Source organism: Phytophthora cinnamomi (assembly GCF_018691715.1).
Source record: "Phytophthora cinnamomi strain GKB4 chromosome Unknown Contig120, whole genome shotgun sequence".
Taxonomy (NCBI): domain Eukaryota; phylum Oomycota; class Peronosporomycetes; order Peronosporales; family Peronosporaceae; genus Phytophthora; species Phytophthora cinnamomi.
This window is the reverse complement of record NW_027151053.1, coordinates 272,924-291,392: the sequence shown is the minus strand read 5'-3', so window position 1 is coordinate 291,392 and position 18,469 is coordinate 272,924. Positions and strand designations below refer to the sequence as shown.

Below are 18,469 nucleotides of genomic sequence, written 5' to 3'. Positions count from 1 at the left end.
CAAGATCATGGTCCTCGACCAGCCAATGCGGTCTGCTTCGCTGTCATAATCTCAGAAAATCCACCGGGTGGATGGATATCGCGGCTGCAACTACCACAACGGCCGCTGGGTAGTGAGTTGGTCTCATTCACTGATCGCCTGCCACTGGTCACTAGTGCTGCTGCTGCTTCCTGCGCTCGCGCTCTGCCGCGAAGAAACCGTTGCTGTCCAGCAGGAACAGCAGCTCGCGGGCCTCGGAAATCTGCAGCACGCTGTAAAGGAACTCGAACCGGCGGTGGAAGTCCTGGTCCAGCAGGGCGATGCGGTCCGCGGAGAGCTCGCCATCGCCGTCCGCTGCGGCGTCTTGCTGCAGAATGTACTCGGCGAACTGCCAGCAGCAGCCCAGCAACTCGTCGAGTGCCGATGCCACGGTCTTCGTGTGCACGTAGCAGCTCTTGACGATGCTCGCCACGAAGGTCTCGTGAACGCGCTTGGCGCGGTCGAAGTCGCCGGCGGACTCGATCTGCTCCACGCACTGCTTGAACTTGCCCTCAATCACAAACACCTGGAAGTGTAGCTCGAGCGTGCGCACGACGAAGCTCATTCGGATGCGCAGGGCACCAGCAGCGGCGAACGTTGCACTACCTTTACCGGTGGTGCCTTTCGAGCGCAGGGTGCTGCTCTTCCAGGCCAGCTCGAGAGCGTGGGCGACACGCTTCAGCCGAAAGCAGAACTGGAACAGGTGCCCGTATGAGCGCAGTAGGTCGGGTGTGACGAGCAACTGCAGCGGCCAGCGCACATTGCAACGCAGATTTAGCGCGTGCCAGAGCTCGCGCGGTGTCACCACATTGTTGTTTTCCTTCAGGTTGGTTCCGCTACCTTCTCGCCAGCTCGTCTTGGCTGAGTATTTGTCCAAACTCCATTCTGTGAGCCGCACTAACGACGAAAAACCGAGTCCCATCCAATACTCGCCTGCAGCGGCGTGCAATCGAAGGGCTTGCTGGAGATCAAACTGCGTCTCGAGCAACAGCACGTCATTGACGACAACGGCAATCACTTTCTTGTACATGACCTGCTTTGACGACGTCATGGTGACTTCTTGGCGAGCGTACTGGATACGAACCCGAAGTGATGGGTTGTTCCCGTCAGCCATCGGAATCTCTACGACCGGCGAAGATTGCACTCCACTTTCACCCACGCACGACGGCTTGACTTGAGCCATTATGCGCATTCCGTTCATATTTCCCGGGAGATGCTCGATTGCAAGGTCGATACTCACGTAGAAGGCACGTGAGTCATCAAGCTCAAATGAACCATTCACTAATGTGGCAGGCCCCAACGGGCCTTCATTTCGGAGCAACAGAGCTGCACGGTGGCTCCCGCGCCAAAACGCATTTTGCCCCCATTGCAGCGAAAACTCGGTTGAAAAAGAGGCTCCATCCATCTGCGCCTGCCGCCACCACACGGAGCCGCTTTCTTCTACCCCAGGCTCGCCTTGCGTGCGAGGTTGTCCGACTAAGGAAGAGTCCATTGCAAGGAAATTACCACTGGAACCTCGTGACACATTAGCGAGGAGTAAATCGTCGGTTGAAGGAAACCCTTTCAACGCAAATGTTTGGAGCGGAAGCTAAGCATCAAAAACCGGCAAATTAGATCCAGAGTAACCTCCACAACAAACCCATACAATATCCAACTAACCTGCATGTCGAAGTCCCTCGCCCACGGTTCATCTTCCGGTATTAACTCGCGCACAATTTCTCGCCAGACACCGTGATTAACGTCTTCTTCAGACTTCGACGTCGGCTTCACGAGCATCATGTCAAAACTCCGCTCAATGAACGTCTGGAATACTTCCCCACGCGACAGCAGGAAAAAGCCCTTCAGCACGTGCAGGTACCCAACAAAGTCCGACTTGACCACAACCTCCTCATGCAGTCGCCCCGCAACGTGTCGGCGCACTTTCTCCACTTCATGTTCAACCGCCACGACATCAAACACAGGTCGCCTCGCCAAGGCCGAGATCGCCGTGACAACATCCTGCACCTCCCTCGGGGAGAACTGGTTGGCTCGCGTCAGGATATGCACCGCCTTGCCGATCACGAACACGCTCTCGGCCACCGACGTGGGAAAATAGTCGAGCGGCACGGCCTCCAAATCCATCACGAACTGCTGGTGCCACAGCACCGCATCACCCGTGTCCTGAATCAACGTCGCACCGGCCACATCCTCCTGCTTCTTGACGAAAAACTCCTTGTACGGGTCCACCACTTCCCCATACACCATCCACGCCAGCACCTGCTTAAACAGCACCCTACCATATTAAAATAAATAAAGAAAACATCCAAAACCACGTCAAAAAATCCAATTTCCAAAGCAAAAACAAAAAAAACAAAAAAAAGTATCCTACCTATGACACGAGTATAGCAGTTCCTGCATGGCCTTCCGCACTCTGGGGAAGCCGGAGCTCGTGCTTTGGTGCAAAATACTCAGCAATCTGACCCCTTTGACGCAGCTGCCGTCCTGCTGAGCGTCCGTGAGCCTGCGCACCAGCGCGCAGAGCTCGGGCAGCACCTCCACGAACTCCTCGAGCTCGAACACGAGGTTGGACACCGGAAAGACGGCGCTGGCCCGCAGCGCCTTGGCCTCCAGAGCCACCACGGCGTCCGCGTAGCGCTGCAGCTGGCGCTCCACGGCCTGCGCCAGCGCGTGCAGGAACGCGCCCGGCAGCGCCGGCGCCTGGCGCACGAAGCGCTCGAGCGTCCAGCAGCAGAAGCCCAGGCGCAGCAGGCGGTCCAGCACGCTGCGCTGCGCCTGCGACAGGAAGGCCGCGTCCTGGCGCACGAAGAAGCCGTCGGCGCGGCGCTCCACCACGTCGCCCGCGTGGCCCAGCAGCGCCAGGAACAGCTCGTGGTGCATACTGGTTTGGGCAATAATGCGAAAATGGCTTCAAGCCCGACACCTTCCACGTGATTGGCGAAAAAAAACAAACGATTATCCGGATAACGGATTTTATCCGGATAGAAAAAAGATAGCTAGCTCTCCCCCTTGGATCCAGAGAGCTATTTGATACTAAAGAGGAGGAAGAAAGGAAGACCATGTCCAGGTGGGTCTCCTCGTCGAACGAGCGCGTCTATCGCTGCGCACGTTGCGTGTATACCTCCCTTAGACACTGACCTGTGTTGTGTATACTGTTGCGGCTAGATACGACCGCGCCATCACCGTCTTCTCGCCCGACGGACACCTGTTCCAGGTGGAATACGCCATGGAAGCTGTGAAGAAGGCGCGTGTATACATTTTTTCCAGTGTATAGTATACACGTGGGTCTAACGAACTAATTATATGCGCTGCAGGGCGCCGTGGTCGTGGGCGTGCGCGGCAAGAACGCCGTGGTGCTGGCCGTGGAGCGCAAGGAGACGGCCAAGCTGCAGGACCCGCGCACGGTGCGCAAGATCTGCAAGGTGGACGACCACATCTCCATCGCCTTCGCGGGGCTCACGGCCGACGCCCGCGTGCTGGTGAACAAGGCGCGACTCGAGTGCCAGAGCTACCGCCTCACGGTGGAGGACGCGCCGTCCGTCGAGTACGTGGCGCGCTACGTCGCGCGCGTGCAGCAGAAGTACACGCAGCGCGGCGGCGTGCGGCCCTTCGGCATCTCCATGCTCATCGCCGGCTGCAACGACCAGGGCGTGCCCCAGCTGTACCAGACGGACCCGTCGGGCACGTTCTCGGCCTGGAAGGCCAACGCCATGGGCCGCAACTCGACCAACATCCGCGAGTTCCTCGAGAAGAACTACGTGGAGGACGCCACGGAGGACGAGGCCGTGGGCCTCGCCATCAAGGCGCTGCTGGAGGTCGTCGAGTCCGGCAGCAAGAACATCGAGATCGTCGTCGTGCGAACGGGCGGCAAGGTGTCGGTGCGTGGGCTGCAGAAGCTGCTGGAGAGCTGCGTTCATTCAACGCGTAGATTGACTTGAGTTTTTATGTGCTGTTTTTGTTGTTATTGGTGATAGCCGCTTGCGGACGACAAGGTGAACGAGCTCTGCGATCAGATTGAAGCCGAGAAGGAGGCGGCGCGCCAGGCGAGCGGCGAGAGCAAGTCTTCTGCTTAGATCAAGTGAGTGGAGGAACGCACCGCACCCGTGAGAACGGAATGCGCCTTGTGCGGAGCTGAACGAAGTGGGAGCGGATAAGTCAGTGAGCCCATAAGCTGCTACTCAGGGGCGGCCAGGCCAGGCAGCATAAATCAACCAGTGTGCGCGTGCTACGCATCGAGTTTACATTTGACAGCAACAGTCTGCACAGGTATCATGGGTGTTTGTATTGTTTGTGTTGTTTACCACTAGATAGGCCGTGCTGCCTGCTTGCTCTACTTTCCAACTTCAACCGTGTTCACTGCCGACCAACAACATCAGGTTGTGGTTCACTTTATTGGTTCGATGAATAGCGACCACGTCTGAGGCAGATGAAGGATTGAGACTCATTATACATAGGCGAGTGCAGTCGCGAGCATGCCAGGCACCAAGGTAGTGGCGTACGTTGTTATCGGACACGGGCTACTCTTCACCGTGAGGGCCGAGAACTACGCAAGGGTGAGCTATCTCGCACAATTGATCAAGGAAACGAGCCCGTCGATTATCACGTGCGAGGCTACATCTCTAACGCTCTATCTCGCTAAGAAGAGCGATGGCTGGCTGAAGGAAAGCGACCCCGACGCGAGAAGGTTGATAGCAGGTGAGCTTCCACCTGGGGCCGTCCGGATCATGAACGACGAGAATAAGATGGGTGTGCTCCGGCGTGTCGACGACGCTGCGTTCGGTTTCCCAGACATAGAAGAAGAAGAAGTTGATGAGGATGTGATCCATGTGCTTGTGTGGCTTTTCCGGGGATGCAACTCGAGCTCCACAAAATGATCCGGATCCGCTTCGCAAACGAAAATGGGACGAGATGAATATTGCGTTCGCCAGAAACAAGAAAGCGAAGGCCAACGGTTTTACGGGCATATCGGATGTGTCGTTCAATGATGTCAAAGGGCTGATAGGAGAGCGGATCTATATTCAAGGATCCAAGCGTGTTGCAGATGAAAAACTCGGAGTGCTGCACCAATATCTTGGTGTGCTGGCTAACGTCTCCCGCTAATCGAGAGTTCGAGCGAAGCAACGCGGCTACACTTTATCGTTCCCCTGCTTGCCAGCGTGTGCGTTCTTTTCAACGGCGATGTCCAAATGCGAGCTGAATCACCTATAGTCGGGAAACGAGTTCATGCCGACGGGGCATTTGAGATTGTGCTTCAGCGTGGTGACAAGCGCGTGTGCATCGTCGAAGCCAAACGAAGGGATTATGACCACGGGCTTTCGTTGGGAGCGAAATTCTCGCGGATGTTGAGGGCTCGCCGATAGTGTACAGCATCGTCACGAGTTTCATGCAGTGGTATTTCATGAAATCTTACAACGACAGAGTGGAGAGAACCCGGGAGATATCGATTCGTCTGGAGAACGGAATACCTACGCGCGAGTCTGTGGAGGTTATAGCAGAGATGATTTATTCCATCTTGGCTGACGAAGATTAAGTATCGTGAGTTTGGTGAGATCGTGCATTTGAGGGTCTTGTGATGTCCCGGAGTTTTTCATCTCGTATTTAGAGACAGTTAACGAGACAAGTCATCGAGAGAGAATGCAACATTAGATGTTGTAGCCTGTGGTTCATAACATATTGTCGTAATTGCCCTCGGGCACTACTATAAATTTTAAGCTCTCAACATTTACTCGTTATTCCTCGCCTTCGACAACCTTGTATTCAGTGTATAGCATTTGGAAAAACACTGCCGATCTTGAACATACCAACCTAAATATCGCTGCGTGACCTGATAAGACTCGCATGAAGTTCGACGAAGTGTCAGAAAAGACGTGTTATCTGCTTACATTCATGGTGCTCAGGCTCAGAGCTAATTGACGTCTGACAGCATGGAGTAAATCCTCTCAGCAACATACTTTAATGACTGGTACGTAGGCGCACCATCTTCCAAATGCAACGTTACCACCGGGTTTCGCTCGATCTTATCGTTTAAACTTCTCAGAAAATACCACTCCACGAAATCCGTGAGGATAGCGTAAACTTTTGCCAAGCCTTTGATATCTGCAAGAACTTCGGCCCCAACGCAAGCTTGAGCGACGCCCTGCTCGAAATCACTTAGCTCTGGCACAATGACACAAACCGTGTACAGCCATATTCAAACACAAAATCGAAATGTGCTTTTCCGTGAACACGGTTGCCCATTATAGTTCTTTTTCGAGAATTCGAGCCCCTCCATCGAAAAGATTGCAGACTCAGGCAAGCACAGGGAGAATTAAGTGACGTCGCTTTCCTGCTCCTTCAATCTCAAACGCTCTGGTCACAATACCCAGATACGCATGCAAGACACTGAGCTTCTCATTATCGATGGTCACGCGCGTCGTAGCATCAATTAGTAGTATCAATTTGTAAGTTAGCTGGGATGAAGCTGGTGGCGTGTGCTATCATCGGGGACGGGAGACTCTTCACGGTGAGGATAGAGAGTTTCCTGTCAGTGGGAGATCTCATGAACATGATCAAGGAGAAATCATCACGTGCAAGGCGGCAAGTCTGTCGCTGTATCTTGCTAAGAAGGAGAACAATGTGCTTCGATGCCTGCTCGTACGAACACCGAAGAGCGTTGGGGTCGCTTTCCTTCAGCCAGACAATGTGCTTCGATGCCTGCTCGTACGAACACAGAAGAGCGTCGGGGTCGCTTTCCTTCAGCCAGGCATTGTTCTCCTTCTTAGCGAGATACAGCGACAGACTTGCCGCCTTGCACGTGATGATTTCTCCTTGATCATGTTCATGAGATCTCCCACTGACAGGAAACTCTCTATCATCACCGTGAAGAGTCTCCCGTCCCCGATGATAGCACACGCCACCAGCTTCATCCCAGCTAACTTACAAATTGATACTACTAATTGATACTACGACGCGCGTGACCATCGATGTTTGATTGAAGTGTTCTGATATGATATACTACAACTAGTACTAGTAGTTTGCATTTTGAAAAAGCTGCACGGATATCATGAGTTGCTTGTATTATCTGTGTTGTTTACCACTAGGTTGCCGTGCTGCTTGCTTGCTCCGTTTTTCAACTTCAACCGTTTACAGTTCTTCGTCGAAGCCTCAGCAGCTACCGACTGACAAGCATCTTCAGCATCTATCCAACCACAGTCAAAGAACTAAACAAAAAGCAGTGGGAAGAGCTAACGCAGCTAGCGTCGGGTGATGGTTTAGTTCGTCTCGCGCTCGTAGACGGCCCAACGGCGGTTGTGCTCCTGGCCCTTGCCCGGACCAACGTTCATGTCCGTGCAGCCAGCGTCCGCACAGCCACACGAGTGCGAGTTCGAGTCCTTGCATGGGCGCATGCAGCCCTCGTCGTTGCCGTCCATGTCCGCTTCGTTCACGGGAAGCTTGTTGAAGGCGAAAGCGTGGCCCTCGCCGGAGACACGGGCGATGGCGAAGTAGCGCTTGCCCTTCTCCTTGGCGTGGTGCAGAGCAAGGTTGAAGTTGGCGCCGCTGGGGCCGCCGGCGTAGACGCGGTCGTTGCCCAGCATGTCCTCGCCGGTGGTGCAGCCCAGGAAGCGGGTCTTCTCCTTCGAGATGTCCTTCTCCTCAGCCGCGGCTTCGGACAGACGCGCCTTCTTGACGGCAGTCGTGGACTCAACGTTGGGCTGCTTCTTCACCTTGAAAATACGCACGATCCAATGCTCCGACGTGAACGCCTCTTCCAGGTGCGTCAGCTTGATGTTCTTCACACCCACCTCCGTGTTACGAGCACGGTCAAAGCCAGGAGGACGCTGGTAGTCCGTCATCACCTCGCCGAAGCGGTAGTAGCACAGCTTGTACGCCAGGCAGTTGTGCAGCACCTTCGAGCCACCCGGACCCACGTCGAAGCTGCCAGCGGCCGAGTAGTAGTCACGCTCAGCCGGCATGTCGTCCGGGTACACTCCAGAACCGATACGCACGGGCCAGAGGAACTTGTTAATGTCATCCGAGCTGTAGCCGGTCACACCACCGAAAATGACCAGGACGTAATCCACGTCCAGACTCTGCAGGATCGGGTACGCGTCCTCCTCGGTCGAGGCCAGAGCGCGGCCCACCGTAGCGATGTGAGTGTTGTTCCACGTGTTGTTGTCCACGATAACCGTGCGGTTAGCCATGGCCGACATCTGATAGCCGTAGTCCCACCACGACATGATCTTGGCGTTAGCGTCGGTGTTCTGACGCAGCCAGAAGTACGCCTCACGGTAGTCATCGAAGTTCACGCGCTCACCCGTGTGCGTACGACCGGCCTCAATCACAATACTCGGCGACGAGTACGCCATCGAGGACACGTAGGTAGCGTGGAAGGTGTAGCTGAGCATCATAAGCAGCAGACCGCCTACAACACCCAGAGCGAGGAGCTTGGGCACAGGCTGCACACCGTCCTTCTGCACAACGAACGTCGACGGACGGGCCAGTACACCCATGAACTTGCGGAGCGTGGACGAAATACCCACAGCACCAAGGATGCAGGCAATGGGCGCCAGCGTAAGCATAAGACGCACCATGACGCCGGCGAAGTACCAGGCGACCGTGCCGTACAGGATAACGAAAATGCCGCCGTCCGTCAGGTTCTGGAACAGGAAGTACAGACCAACCGGGGCGAAGGGCACCAGGACGTGCAGGTCGAAGAAGTAGGACGTCCAGGTGGTGGGCTGGTGCTCGCTCACCGAGGCAATAATAGGGATGTACTTGGACGCGTACGTCGGGTCCAGCAGGGTCAGACTACGACCGGTCCACTGCACCTTGCCCATCAGCTGCAGAACCACCAGCGCGAGCGCAACACCCGAGACCAGCAGGCCGGCACCCACCAGTACAAGACGGCGGAACGACGCGGCCGAGATGTAATTACGCAGCCAGTTGACGAAGCAGTACACCTGCAGCAGCACGAAGACGCCGTGCGAGCCGGCGCACTCGGCCTGCTTGATAACGTTGAAGCCCACAAAGGGCACCTGCATGGCCATGAGGCTGCCCAGGGCGTAAAACGTCGAGTAGGCGATGTACAGGCGCGGGGTGTAGCGGCCGGCGAAGATCATCACCAGCACGTAGATGGGGATCATGTTGATGATGAACACGTAGCCGCCCCAGGCCGCCACCATGTAGAAGTACGCGAGCGCGCAGGCCGCCGACCAGAACATGGATCCCGTGTGCACGGCCTTGATCCAGAGGTAGAAGACGAAGATGAGCGCGAAGATGGCGACGCCTTCGTTGTCGTACGAGCCGCCGACCGAGCGGGAGATGTACGACGGCACGATGCCCGCGAAGGCGGCGGCCAGGAGCCCGGCGCTCGAGCGCTTGGTCACCTCCTTGGTCAGCAGGTAGCTGGCGATGGCCGTGTTGGCCGCGAAGAGCGGCGCCAGGAACACGCACGTGTTGCGCACGTTGATGGAGATGTTGAGCAGGTTGAGCACCCAGTACACGAGCGCCGCCGTGTACATGAGCCCCGGGTAGATGGTGCCGCCGATGATGCGGCCCAGCGGGTACCACGCGCGGTCGTCGAACCAGTCGAGGAACTCGAGGAAGCCCTCGGACGCCAGGTACTTGGTCGTGCGGAAGTTGAAGTACGGGTCGAACTCGTGGATCACCTGCAGCCGCACGACACACGCAACGTCAACTATCTGCCTAAACATGCGGGATAAACTGCATTTATCCGCATTGACACGGATTTTTGCTGTTGTTGGTGTGTTTCACGTACGGATTCGTAGCGCACGACGGCGAAGAGGCGGATGGCGAAGGACATGAGGCAGATCATGGACAGGATGGCGTACTTGGCCACGGGGGCCAGCGCCGTCTCGTCGTCCTCGGCGTCGCGCGGGTCGTCCAGGTCCACGCCGAACACGAGGCGGCTCGAGTCGACGGGCTTGGCGGCGGCCGGGGCCTCGGCCACGTTGGGGGTCTCGCTCTCGGAGTCGTCCGAGGCGGAGGCGGCCGCCTTCTTGGACTTGGGCTTGGGCGCCATGGTTCGCTCGCTCGCTGCCTTCGCTGCCTTCACTGCCTCTGGCTGTGACGGTGACGGCGCTCCCGGTTTTGGGCCGCTCGGCTCGATGCACGTGGCATCAACGCGGCAGCTCGCCAAGATCGGGGCAGCATTTCAAGCACGGCGTAATTACGCGGCGGGGGCTTTTTACGAAAGGGTTTTTACGAACGGGAATTTAGAGAGCAACTCGGGTGCAAGAGTGGAACTTACAAAAGGCGAGATAAAGGTTGAAGATGCTGCTACACAGTACAAGAGCATGGGTTCAAGGAATGGGGAAAAGCTGATGCGGCGAGCTCAGCCGCCCTTCACGGCGTATTGCTGCGTAATAAGATGCTTGGTGGTGTTATCCAGGATGCGCAACCACAGGAACGCTATTTGCTGCGTGTAGATGCGATGATTTCACGCAGTTTAATGTCGAGGTGGCTTCACTTAACGTGAAAGCTATGCAAAGACAGCGAATAGTTTTACAGGTTGAGAAGCAGACGAGATGTTAACCTTGATGGTAGGCTTCGTGTATTATCGAGTAACGAATTAGCAGGGGGCACTGCGTCCGCCAAAATTGATGTCAGCATCATTGACAAACCAATCTACCTCGAGACCGTTAGGAGTGATTTACCGATACGTTTAAAGTTGTACGGCAGCAAGATCAACATGCTGCATTGAATATCACGGCTCCCGATGCTGCAGTAGTTGTTGTTCCTCCCTTCCGACTCCCCTCACCGCGTCCGCGATGCATCCTTCTAGCAGTGCCGAATTTAAGGTTCCGTACACAAATCGATGTCTGGTACACATCGGCAACGATTCGCCTAAATTCGCCTTCCAGTGCGTGGATTGGGCTAAAATCGGTCCTATAGATGGGTGGTTCCCGGAGCAATGGTTGGTGCGCGCGGCTGGTTTGGTAATTTCGAGGAGCCGCCAGCGCCGAGCGCCCAAGGCCTTCATTTGCTACTGTCCAAAGCTATCCAAGAAGAAGGTAAGCCTCTCGCGCCTCCCTCTCGACGCAGCGGCCACGGCGGGCAGGGCCGGAGACGGGGACTAGGGATGCAGCAGACAGCAGCGTGCAATGGCAACAGCAGAGCAGCAGGTCGCGCAGCAGGAGCTAGTACAGCGCTAAGGACCCCTCTCTCAACAGCGATGACACTGCGCCATCTAGGCGTTAAACCCTGACGTCCCGCCCACCCGCCCGAGCCAGCGCTGACACAGCCACTAGACGGACAATGATGCAGAGACTGACGCGCGCCTGTGTGTGTGTTGTTACTGCCGGCAGTCTGCAACCATGGCTAACCTCACGTACTCCCACCCCCGCACCTACGGCAAGGACTCGCGCCACTGCCGCGTGTGCAAGACCACCCGTGGCCTGATCCGCAAGTACCACCTGAACATGTGCCGTCGCTGCTTCCGCGAGCGCGCCACGGACATTGGCTTCATCAAGGTACATAAAGGGCCGGACGCCTTCGATGCAGCTAAACTCAACAGAGACTCACGGCGTGTTTGTGTGTGTGTGAACTGCAGTACCGGTAAATTATTATTGGTCGGCCAACCGCTCGCTGGACGACGGGGAGACGCGCGCGTGATCAGTCGCGCTCGCTGACGCTGACGCCTGCGACTGCGCGTGCAATGGAAAGAGGTTGTTTAGATACGCCGAAGGACACGTCATTTTAGTGCATTCCGATGAGCTGGAGGAGGGAGAAGCGGCGCGACGTCTCGGCGTCTCGGCGGCTCGCCCTCGTCACCCGGGTAATCGAATGAAGCTAAATTGCAAAAAAGACTCCTCCCCACGCTGCGAGTCTGCGCCGTCGATCCATCGTTGCTTCATTTCACACAGGAAACGAACGACAAGCCAGAGGCCACCTCAACGCGTTGACGGCAACAACAGCAGCGCTGCACAATAGACCACCCCACACCTTGACAAGTGTCCGTGGTGGTCCATTGAGTGTAGCCATTTCATCCAGGATCTGCATCCGGCATATCGGTGGTCACGCCTTGTTTCCTCGTCTACAGAAGTTATAACAACTTAACCAGCCCGGCCACCTTCATGGCTATCACTACACTATGTAGACAGCTCATTCGCACCTTACCAACAACACAAGTAACTGGAGCCCCTCTGCCACCAGACGCCACACCTGTCCACATCAGAGTGGCTACAAGTACTGTAATTCTAATCATAGACGTCCTAAACCTACGGAACGGCATACTCAGAAGAGCTCAAAGTGGAAAACTATTCCTTGGATCCAAGACCAGACCATGCGCACCTCTGGCGGCGCGGGCGCCTCGCCCAGGCGGCTCCGCGACGCCGCGCCAGGTGCTTTGCATCCTCTAGTCTGCTTGCTACTCGCCCTGTCGCTCTGCTGCTCGCTGGTTGCAGCGGACGCGCCTTCGCAGTGGAGTCCGCAGCTGCAGCTGGAGAGTCACGTGACTGTGGGCAACGACGGCATCGCGACGTCGCGCGGGGCTGGACGCCAGCGCAGCGACGGACTCTCCATCACTCGCAGCGTCCCTGTGGACACCAGCGTCGCCCCAGACGCAGCGGTGGACGACCAAGCCATCAAGTTCACGCCGCCTCGAGTCGAGCTCGGGCGGATGGAGACCTGCTCGCCGCAGAGATACTACGTGGGCGTGGAGAACCGCGGCCGAGTGTCCGTGAGGCTTGACGGTGCAGATTTCACCCATGACGGGTTCTCTCTAGCCACCGACGTCCGCGGCATCAGATTGGACCCCGGGGATCGATTCAATTTGCAATTTGTGTTTCTACCGAGCGAGGTGGAACCCAATGGAGTGGATGCTCATTTGAGAGTGTTGACGACGTCGGGACTATTTGCACTGCCCATTAGCAGCCCGGAGGTGGCGTTTAATCGATACGGAGTGAGCGCCATAAGAGCGTCGGTACCTGCTGGAGTCCGCTTTGGACAGTCGCTGCAGTTCGTCAATCCGGTGGATTATACCATTCGAATCACGGAGATTTACGCGTTGGACAGCTTCGTGCATATTGAACTCCTTAACGGTAGCAAGTGGATCGGCCCGAGATGGCCGAAAGAAGAAGATGCGAAGGAGGCTAGGCAAGAAGTGCCTGGAGAATACGATAAAGAATTGGACTATGCAAGGCGAGCTGACCGCGGTGCATGGGATATGCCAGCGGGCACGACTAGTCCGTTGATAAAGGTATCGCTGCTGTCGAACACACCCGGCGTTTATTTCACCCACATTCACATCGCCGCTGGTAACCATCGCTTGCTGCTGGTTCCAGTGCACATTACGGTATTGAAGCCTGGAATTCACATTGAACCGAAGGAGCTGGACCTGGGAGTGCTAACCGACCTTCATGAGAACGAGCCCCGTGAGGTATTTTTCACATTGTTTAATTCCGGTGTGAATCCTATTGATGTTTTGGAATTAAAAGTTTTAGAAAGCAACTTGATCGTGTCAGCGCAACTGTGGGGAGGATCGACAGTAATTCCCCCACGAACGCAAGTATATAGTGCACTTGCTGTGCAACTCCGCGTGGACAAAGCAAAACGAAGCGGTAGCTGCTTCGCGTCACTGCTATTGAAAACAAATGCATCCAGCTCGGAGCTGGGGCAGCGTAAATTGAAACTGTATGGGCAAGTGATCAGAGGCAACATGGCTTTCCAGCTTAATGAAACCCGTGTGGGGGTCGTTTTGCCTCTGCAAAATTTATTCTATGGTGGTGACGGTATCAATGATACCACAGAAAAGCTTGATGAAGGGCAAATTGTAGACGATGAAGAGACATCAACTACGAAGTTGGTGTCAATTATCGGTGAAAACGCCTCAATGGGGGTAATGGCTGGAACGAGTGCTTTTCAAAAACTTCGTTTGTGGAATCGATTCGATCGTCCGTTGGAGTTGCAACGCGTTTGGATAGATTATTTAGTGTCTGATGGAGACGAGTCTCAAGAAGTATCTGTGTACAGTTTTAAGCAGGGTGTGGCGGCTGCCGGATCGTCCTGGCCGAAGATTTCCCTTCAGATCACTCCTGCAGTGCGAGTCAAAGAAGACTTCCCGGCAATACGATCTTACCCGTTGGTAATTGAGACAAATGTAACTCGCCACCGTATCCAGATCTATGTATTCCACGGCTTTCTCAGCGTTGATTCAAGCAGAGGCCTTCAAAATTATTCGGTGTCAGGCTACTACAGCTCAAATTCTACGGAGATGAAGTCATCTCAATCATGTCTGGTAGTACCAGATGATGGTGTCGTGCCGAGTACATCCCCACGTATTGACGGTGGGGACAGAATCGCGGACACTCAAGGTGTTCAGATATGCCGCTCATTGTTGTTTGATTTGGAAAAAGTGGCGTCACACAAGTCTCGCACTGAAGTGGTGGAAATCAAGAACGAAAACCCGGTTCCAATTACGCTGAAAATTATGAGCGCTCCGACAAGCGATATGGTGGATTTGTCAATAAAAGCACCACACGATACTATCGCAGAGCGTGTAAGCCCTCGGAATGACACGCTAGGACAAGCGAGCAACAACACCGGCGTTGTCACTGTTAACGATACGTTTGTTCTCCAGCCTGGCCACCAGGTTGTATTTTACGTGAAAGTTCAAGCTAAGGATACCCTCGGGGAGCTTACAGTTCCAGTCATGTCCATTGGTACACCTGTCGAAGTACTACATTTTCATGCTCGGTTACGGAGTGTGCGAGGTACAGTGGAGCCAATTACGCCAGCAATCGTGTTGCCATCTATGTTTCCGGGGCGTACGCAGGTTATCCATCTGAAATATCGTAACACATTCGAACACCCAGTGATCCCATTAATGGCCACAATAAGCAGTCCTCACTTGCAACTGCTGTCTATGCGCGACACAATGGCCCCAAAGCAAGTTGAAAATGTGTTGGACCTGCTCTTTTCCCCGGCGGCTGACTCCAAATGCTCTGACGCACTGTTTCTCGCCGACTGTCTACTTCCAGAATCAACAACGGTGGCCGATCAGACATGTGAGCAGCTTTCGGGCTACGGAGAACTGGTAGATGAGAACGACCTAGCTGCATTAAGTCGCCGCAACGCATTTTGGAGCAGAACGCTAGGGTCTGATCATCTGTCTACCGTTGAAACCCAAGTGCACTTGCAAACGGACATCATTGATGATGTTGCCGAAGTTACCGTCAAAGGCCTCCTTGAGCGCCCCCTGGTCACTGCATCATCAAACGCTCTGGCAAATCCAAGTAATGGCTCTACGATATTTGAGCGTAAGGAGTTTGCGTTGACGGAGCTTCTTCAATTAAGCCACATTTTTGTGAATGTGCGCAACCCAAGCAATGTCTCCGTTCTGATGGAACTAACAAGAGCAGAAGCTGACGAAGCTCTATTTTATTCGTGTGACGAAGGTTTGGACTATAGCAGCGATGACGCGGAAAATGATGCTGTGACGGAAATTTCAGCGTTGTGCTTGGATGAGTGGAAGGGAGCCGCGTTAAATTCTGTAGAACTACAACGGGATGTACAAGTAGACCTCAACGTGCCTCCATTTTACTTCCGGAAGAAGATCATTCAGGTCAGTGCTGGGGAAGAGGCTCAGCTCGGTCCAATTTATTACCTTCCTTCTAAAGTTCAAGAAGTGAAAACGGTCGTGTTTGTGCGCAACAGTCTATCGCACATCGAGCCTGTATCGTTGCTTGCTCGTAGTGGCAAGGGCGCATTGGATCTACTGGTAGATGCACCAACACAGAGTGGTAACTCGGACAAGACCCGCTTTATTCCGTATAGGCTCGCCACTGGTATGGCTGAGATTGACGACATTCATGATTTCGAAGGAACACTGAGATTTGATGTAACTCAGCGCGACGTGTTGACAGATTACAGTCGAAGCGCTGAGATTCTGCTTTCAAATACGGGCCCATTTGGACTTACAATTAATCGTGTGATGGTAGAAGGAAAAAGTAATATTTCGTGGCTGCCATCAATATGGGCATCAAGAACCGCATCGTTAGCCAATGATTTCGAGATTTCTTTGGAGTATATCAAGCCAACAAGTAGCAGCGGGGGAGATTATGTGGTGCTCCAACCTGGTAAAATTGCACGCCTCCAGGTTTCGTTCTGTGCTAGTTGTTTTTCGACTAATGTGGCGAGCTGGCTGCTCATTGATAGCAGCGACAGTGTCAAGCTTGTTCGTCTCGAAGGCACGATTACTGCTGATGCTGCTTTCTCATGCTTGCGCTCCCGAATGTCACCCTCGTCTCGGTATGCACTTCGTGCAGTATGGATGCTAGCGGCCATCATCGCCGTTATTTCTACACTTCACACTTTGTTGGTCTTGGTATACGACGAATGGACTTCTCAGACCACAAACATAGCACCTGTTGTATGTCTCTCCGTACGTACTAAAGAACCCGGTACAGCGACGGTATCATGCACCGATGGTGAAGAATCAACCGTGGCATCGAGAGCCAAGGGCGAAAGGGATGCCGTACATCAAACTCTGGAATCAATCAACCGTCATTTGAGTGCTATGGAGAAAGCAGCGTTTTCCCCAGCAGCTCATGTGGTCACACCGGCAGTAGCTGCGCTATTGGAGAGACGCCACAAAGGCGTGTATTCAACTGCTCGAAGTGACCAACTTGCTGAAAACGTTCTACCCCACGAAATCACTCTTGAAACGAAAGCAGGTCAAGGTGCTGCCGTATTGCCGCCGGTGGCCAAGGTGGAGGAGAAAGACAACAAGGCAGCCGTGGTACATGTAGCGGGAGTTGAGAAATTGCCACCGTTCGACGTAGCATCTACGGCGGCTGAGGCAAGTTTGCAAGGTGTTCAAGAAGAAGTTGTGAGCGAGAACAGCACAGATAAAGGTACGCTTCTATTATCAACAGAAGCGCGCGAACCGGTTTCCGAGCCCAACATCATCTTGAGCCAGCTACTTGATGACAGTGATGACCATAAACACAGTGATCTATCGTCAGATGATGGTAGTTCCGAGCTAAGTTCTGCGGCGTCCTCGCACTCGACTAACCTCCAACCCGATTCCGAGAAGTCAAGCCGCGGTGCGACGATTTCTATAGGATCCGATAAATCTGTTCCCATCGGCACGCCTTCACCACAAAAGGAGGGGGACCCTTTCGAGGCTTTCAAGTCGCTGGCGGAGCGCTGGCGTACACAAGACTGGCAAGATAACTTGAACGATTCGTCTCCCCCATCACTATCGGCGAAATTTCCAACTCTTGAAGACTGGAACGGCACCTTGTCGTTCAACACGCTGGGACAAGGCTTGGTGGGCTCAACGGTCAGTAACCAACGCGATGAAAACGTACGTTCAGGAAGCCGCAGCGAGTCGAGCAGCTTCATCGGGGCAGGTTCAACAGGTCTTTATGTGGACAGCTTTTCAACATTTGCAGGTTCTGCAGCTCCAACACCAACGAGAGCGCCGATAAAAGCGACCTCAACGAAGGCCCCTCCCGGATTTACACCAGCGGATGCGAAGCCGTTGGAGACTCGAGCAGCCTTTGAGCAGCTTCGAAGTGGCAGCGGCTCGACCAGCTCTACTCCTATTACCTGCAGTACCGGCAATGGTTTCGGCGGCAGCTCTGCGTTTGCAAGCAATCTGCCGCTGTTTGGTCCGGCGTTGCCTCCCGCAAATTACAACCACGTCGGGTTTGGGGGCGCTGGTCGCATTGGCAGTGGGCGATCGAAGGTGCTTCGCACCACGGAGAATCCAAGTGATACGGCGACCGATAGTCGTTGACGAGTCCAACGCAGATATCTGCCCTGCGTTGCATTTTAAGAGCTGGGGTTAGCCTGCCTCGATCATAAAGCCGTTGCTATTGAGACCCAACGTGGCAATAACGCCATCCGGCGTTACTGTGGACCAAAAGACACTCGTACAACGTCGGAAGACCGGTCAAATGGACAATCCCATGATCGCCACTTCGTCAACACTCCGCAAAGGGTCGCAGATCCCGCGCATCTTAATCGCGCATGACGCCACCATGCTGCTCAGCAGTCTGCTGCGGTGATCGCAGCATCATCTAGTCTCGCACGCAAAGGCTTGCAGTCTGTGCGCAATCGCTTGTACGTCGAAACACTTGGCCGCGACGGCGCCAAAAAGTGCTGATCAATGCGACTCTCGACATTCGGACTGCAACGTTGCGCCGCATGGGGCACAAGAAGGTCGCGTTAGTCGCGCTCCCACTTGCAGGGTGGCTCGGGGACAAGTGTGACACAGCAACGACACCGAGGCATATGACTCTGCAGCGGGGCTTGCTCTCTATGCAAACAGTACAGTACTTGTGTCACGCAGTGGTGCGCTGGAGGCTCTGCAAGATGTCGCCAGCCAAGCACTTTGAGACACATGGCTGTCGATCGGATGAGCGACGCAACGGCTCGAGACTGCAATCGTGCCGTGAAACCAGGTGCAAAGGAGCATACGCTGTTGCAGTGACCGTTCCTCTTGGCT

General features: G+C 54.7%; 6 protein-coding genes across 7 annotated transcripts; 4 read left to right on the top strand and 2 right to left on the bottom strand.

Annotated features, from left to right (window-relative positions):
- Positions 1-151: 151 nt before the first annotated feature.
- On the bottom strand, positions 152-2,895 carry IUM83_08926 (Gamma-tubulin complex component 4; the record flags this gene model as incomplete). The annotated part of the gene is made up of 3 exons (XM_067933328.1): positions 152-1,606; positions 1,678-2,290; positions 2,387-2,895. The coding sequence occupies 3 exons, from the start codon at positions 2,893-2,895 to the stop codon at positions 152-154; spliced, it is 2,577 nt and encodes an 858-aa protein (XP_067781134.1).
- Positions 2,896-3,074: 179 nt separating this feature from the next.
- Positions 3,075-4,088, top strand: IUM83_08925 (proteasome subunit alpha type 7; the record flags this gene model as incomplete). Of its 2 annotated transcripts, none has more annotated exons than XM_067933326.1 (4): positions 3,075-3,082; positions 3,181-3,259; positions 3,330-3,893; positions 3,990-4,088. In XM_067933326.1, 4 exons carry the CDS (start codon positions 3,075-3,077, stop codon positions 4,086-4,088), a joined length of 750 nt encoding a protein of 249 aa, XP_067781038.1. The 2 variants fall into 2 exon arrangements, with proteins under 2 accessions (XP_067781038.1, XP_067781037.1); XM_067933327.1 differs by having other exon boundaries at positions 3,181-3,265.
- A 399-nt stretch (positions 4,089-4,487) lies between these two features.
- IUM83_08924 (putative crinkler (CRN) family protein) lies at positions 4,488-4,889 on the top strand (the record flags this gene model as incomplete). Its single annotated transcript, XM_067933325.1, has 1 exon — positions 4,488-4,889. One exon carries the CDS (start codon positions 4,488-4,490, stop codon positions 4,887-4,889), a length of 402 nt encoding a protein of 133 aa, XP_067781039.1.
- Positions 4,890-7,265: 2,376 nt separating this feature from the next.
- On the bottom strand, positions 7,266-10,036 carry IUM83_08923 (Dolichyl-diphosphooligosaccharide-protein glycosyltransferase; the record flags this gene model as incomplete). The annotated part of the gene is made up of 2 exons (XM_067933324.1): positions 7,266-9,662; positions 9,773-10,036. The coding sequence occupies 2 exons, from the start codon at positions 10,034-10,036 to the stop codon at positions 7,266-7,268; spliced, it is 2,661 nt and encodes an 886-aa protein (XP_067781043.1).
- Positions 10,037-10,784: 748 nt separating this feature from the next.
- Positions 10,785-11,575, top strand: IUM83_08922 (40S ribosomal protein S29; the record flags this gene model as incomplete). Its single annotated transcript, XM_067933323.1, has 3 exons — positions 10,785-11,027; positions 11,322-11,486; positions 11,567-11,575. The coding sequence occupies 3 exons, from the start codon at positions 10,785-10,787 to the stop codon at positions 11,573-11,575; spliced, it is 417 nt and encodes a 138-aa protein (XP_067781082.1).
- A 723-nt stretch (positions 11,576-12,298) lies between these two features.
- Positions 12,299-13,457, top strand: IUM83_08921 (Pre-mRNA-splicing factor ini1; the record flags this gene model as incomplete). Its single annotated transcript, XM_067933322.1, has 2 exons — positions 12,299-13,357; positions 13,452-13,457. 2 exons carry the CDS (start codon positions 12,299-12,301, stop codon positions 13,455-13,457), a joined length of 1,065 nt encoding a protein of 354 aa, XP_067781135.1.
- Positions 13,458-18,469: the final 5,012 nt, after the last annotated feature.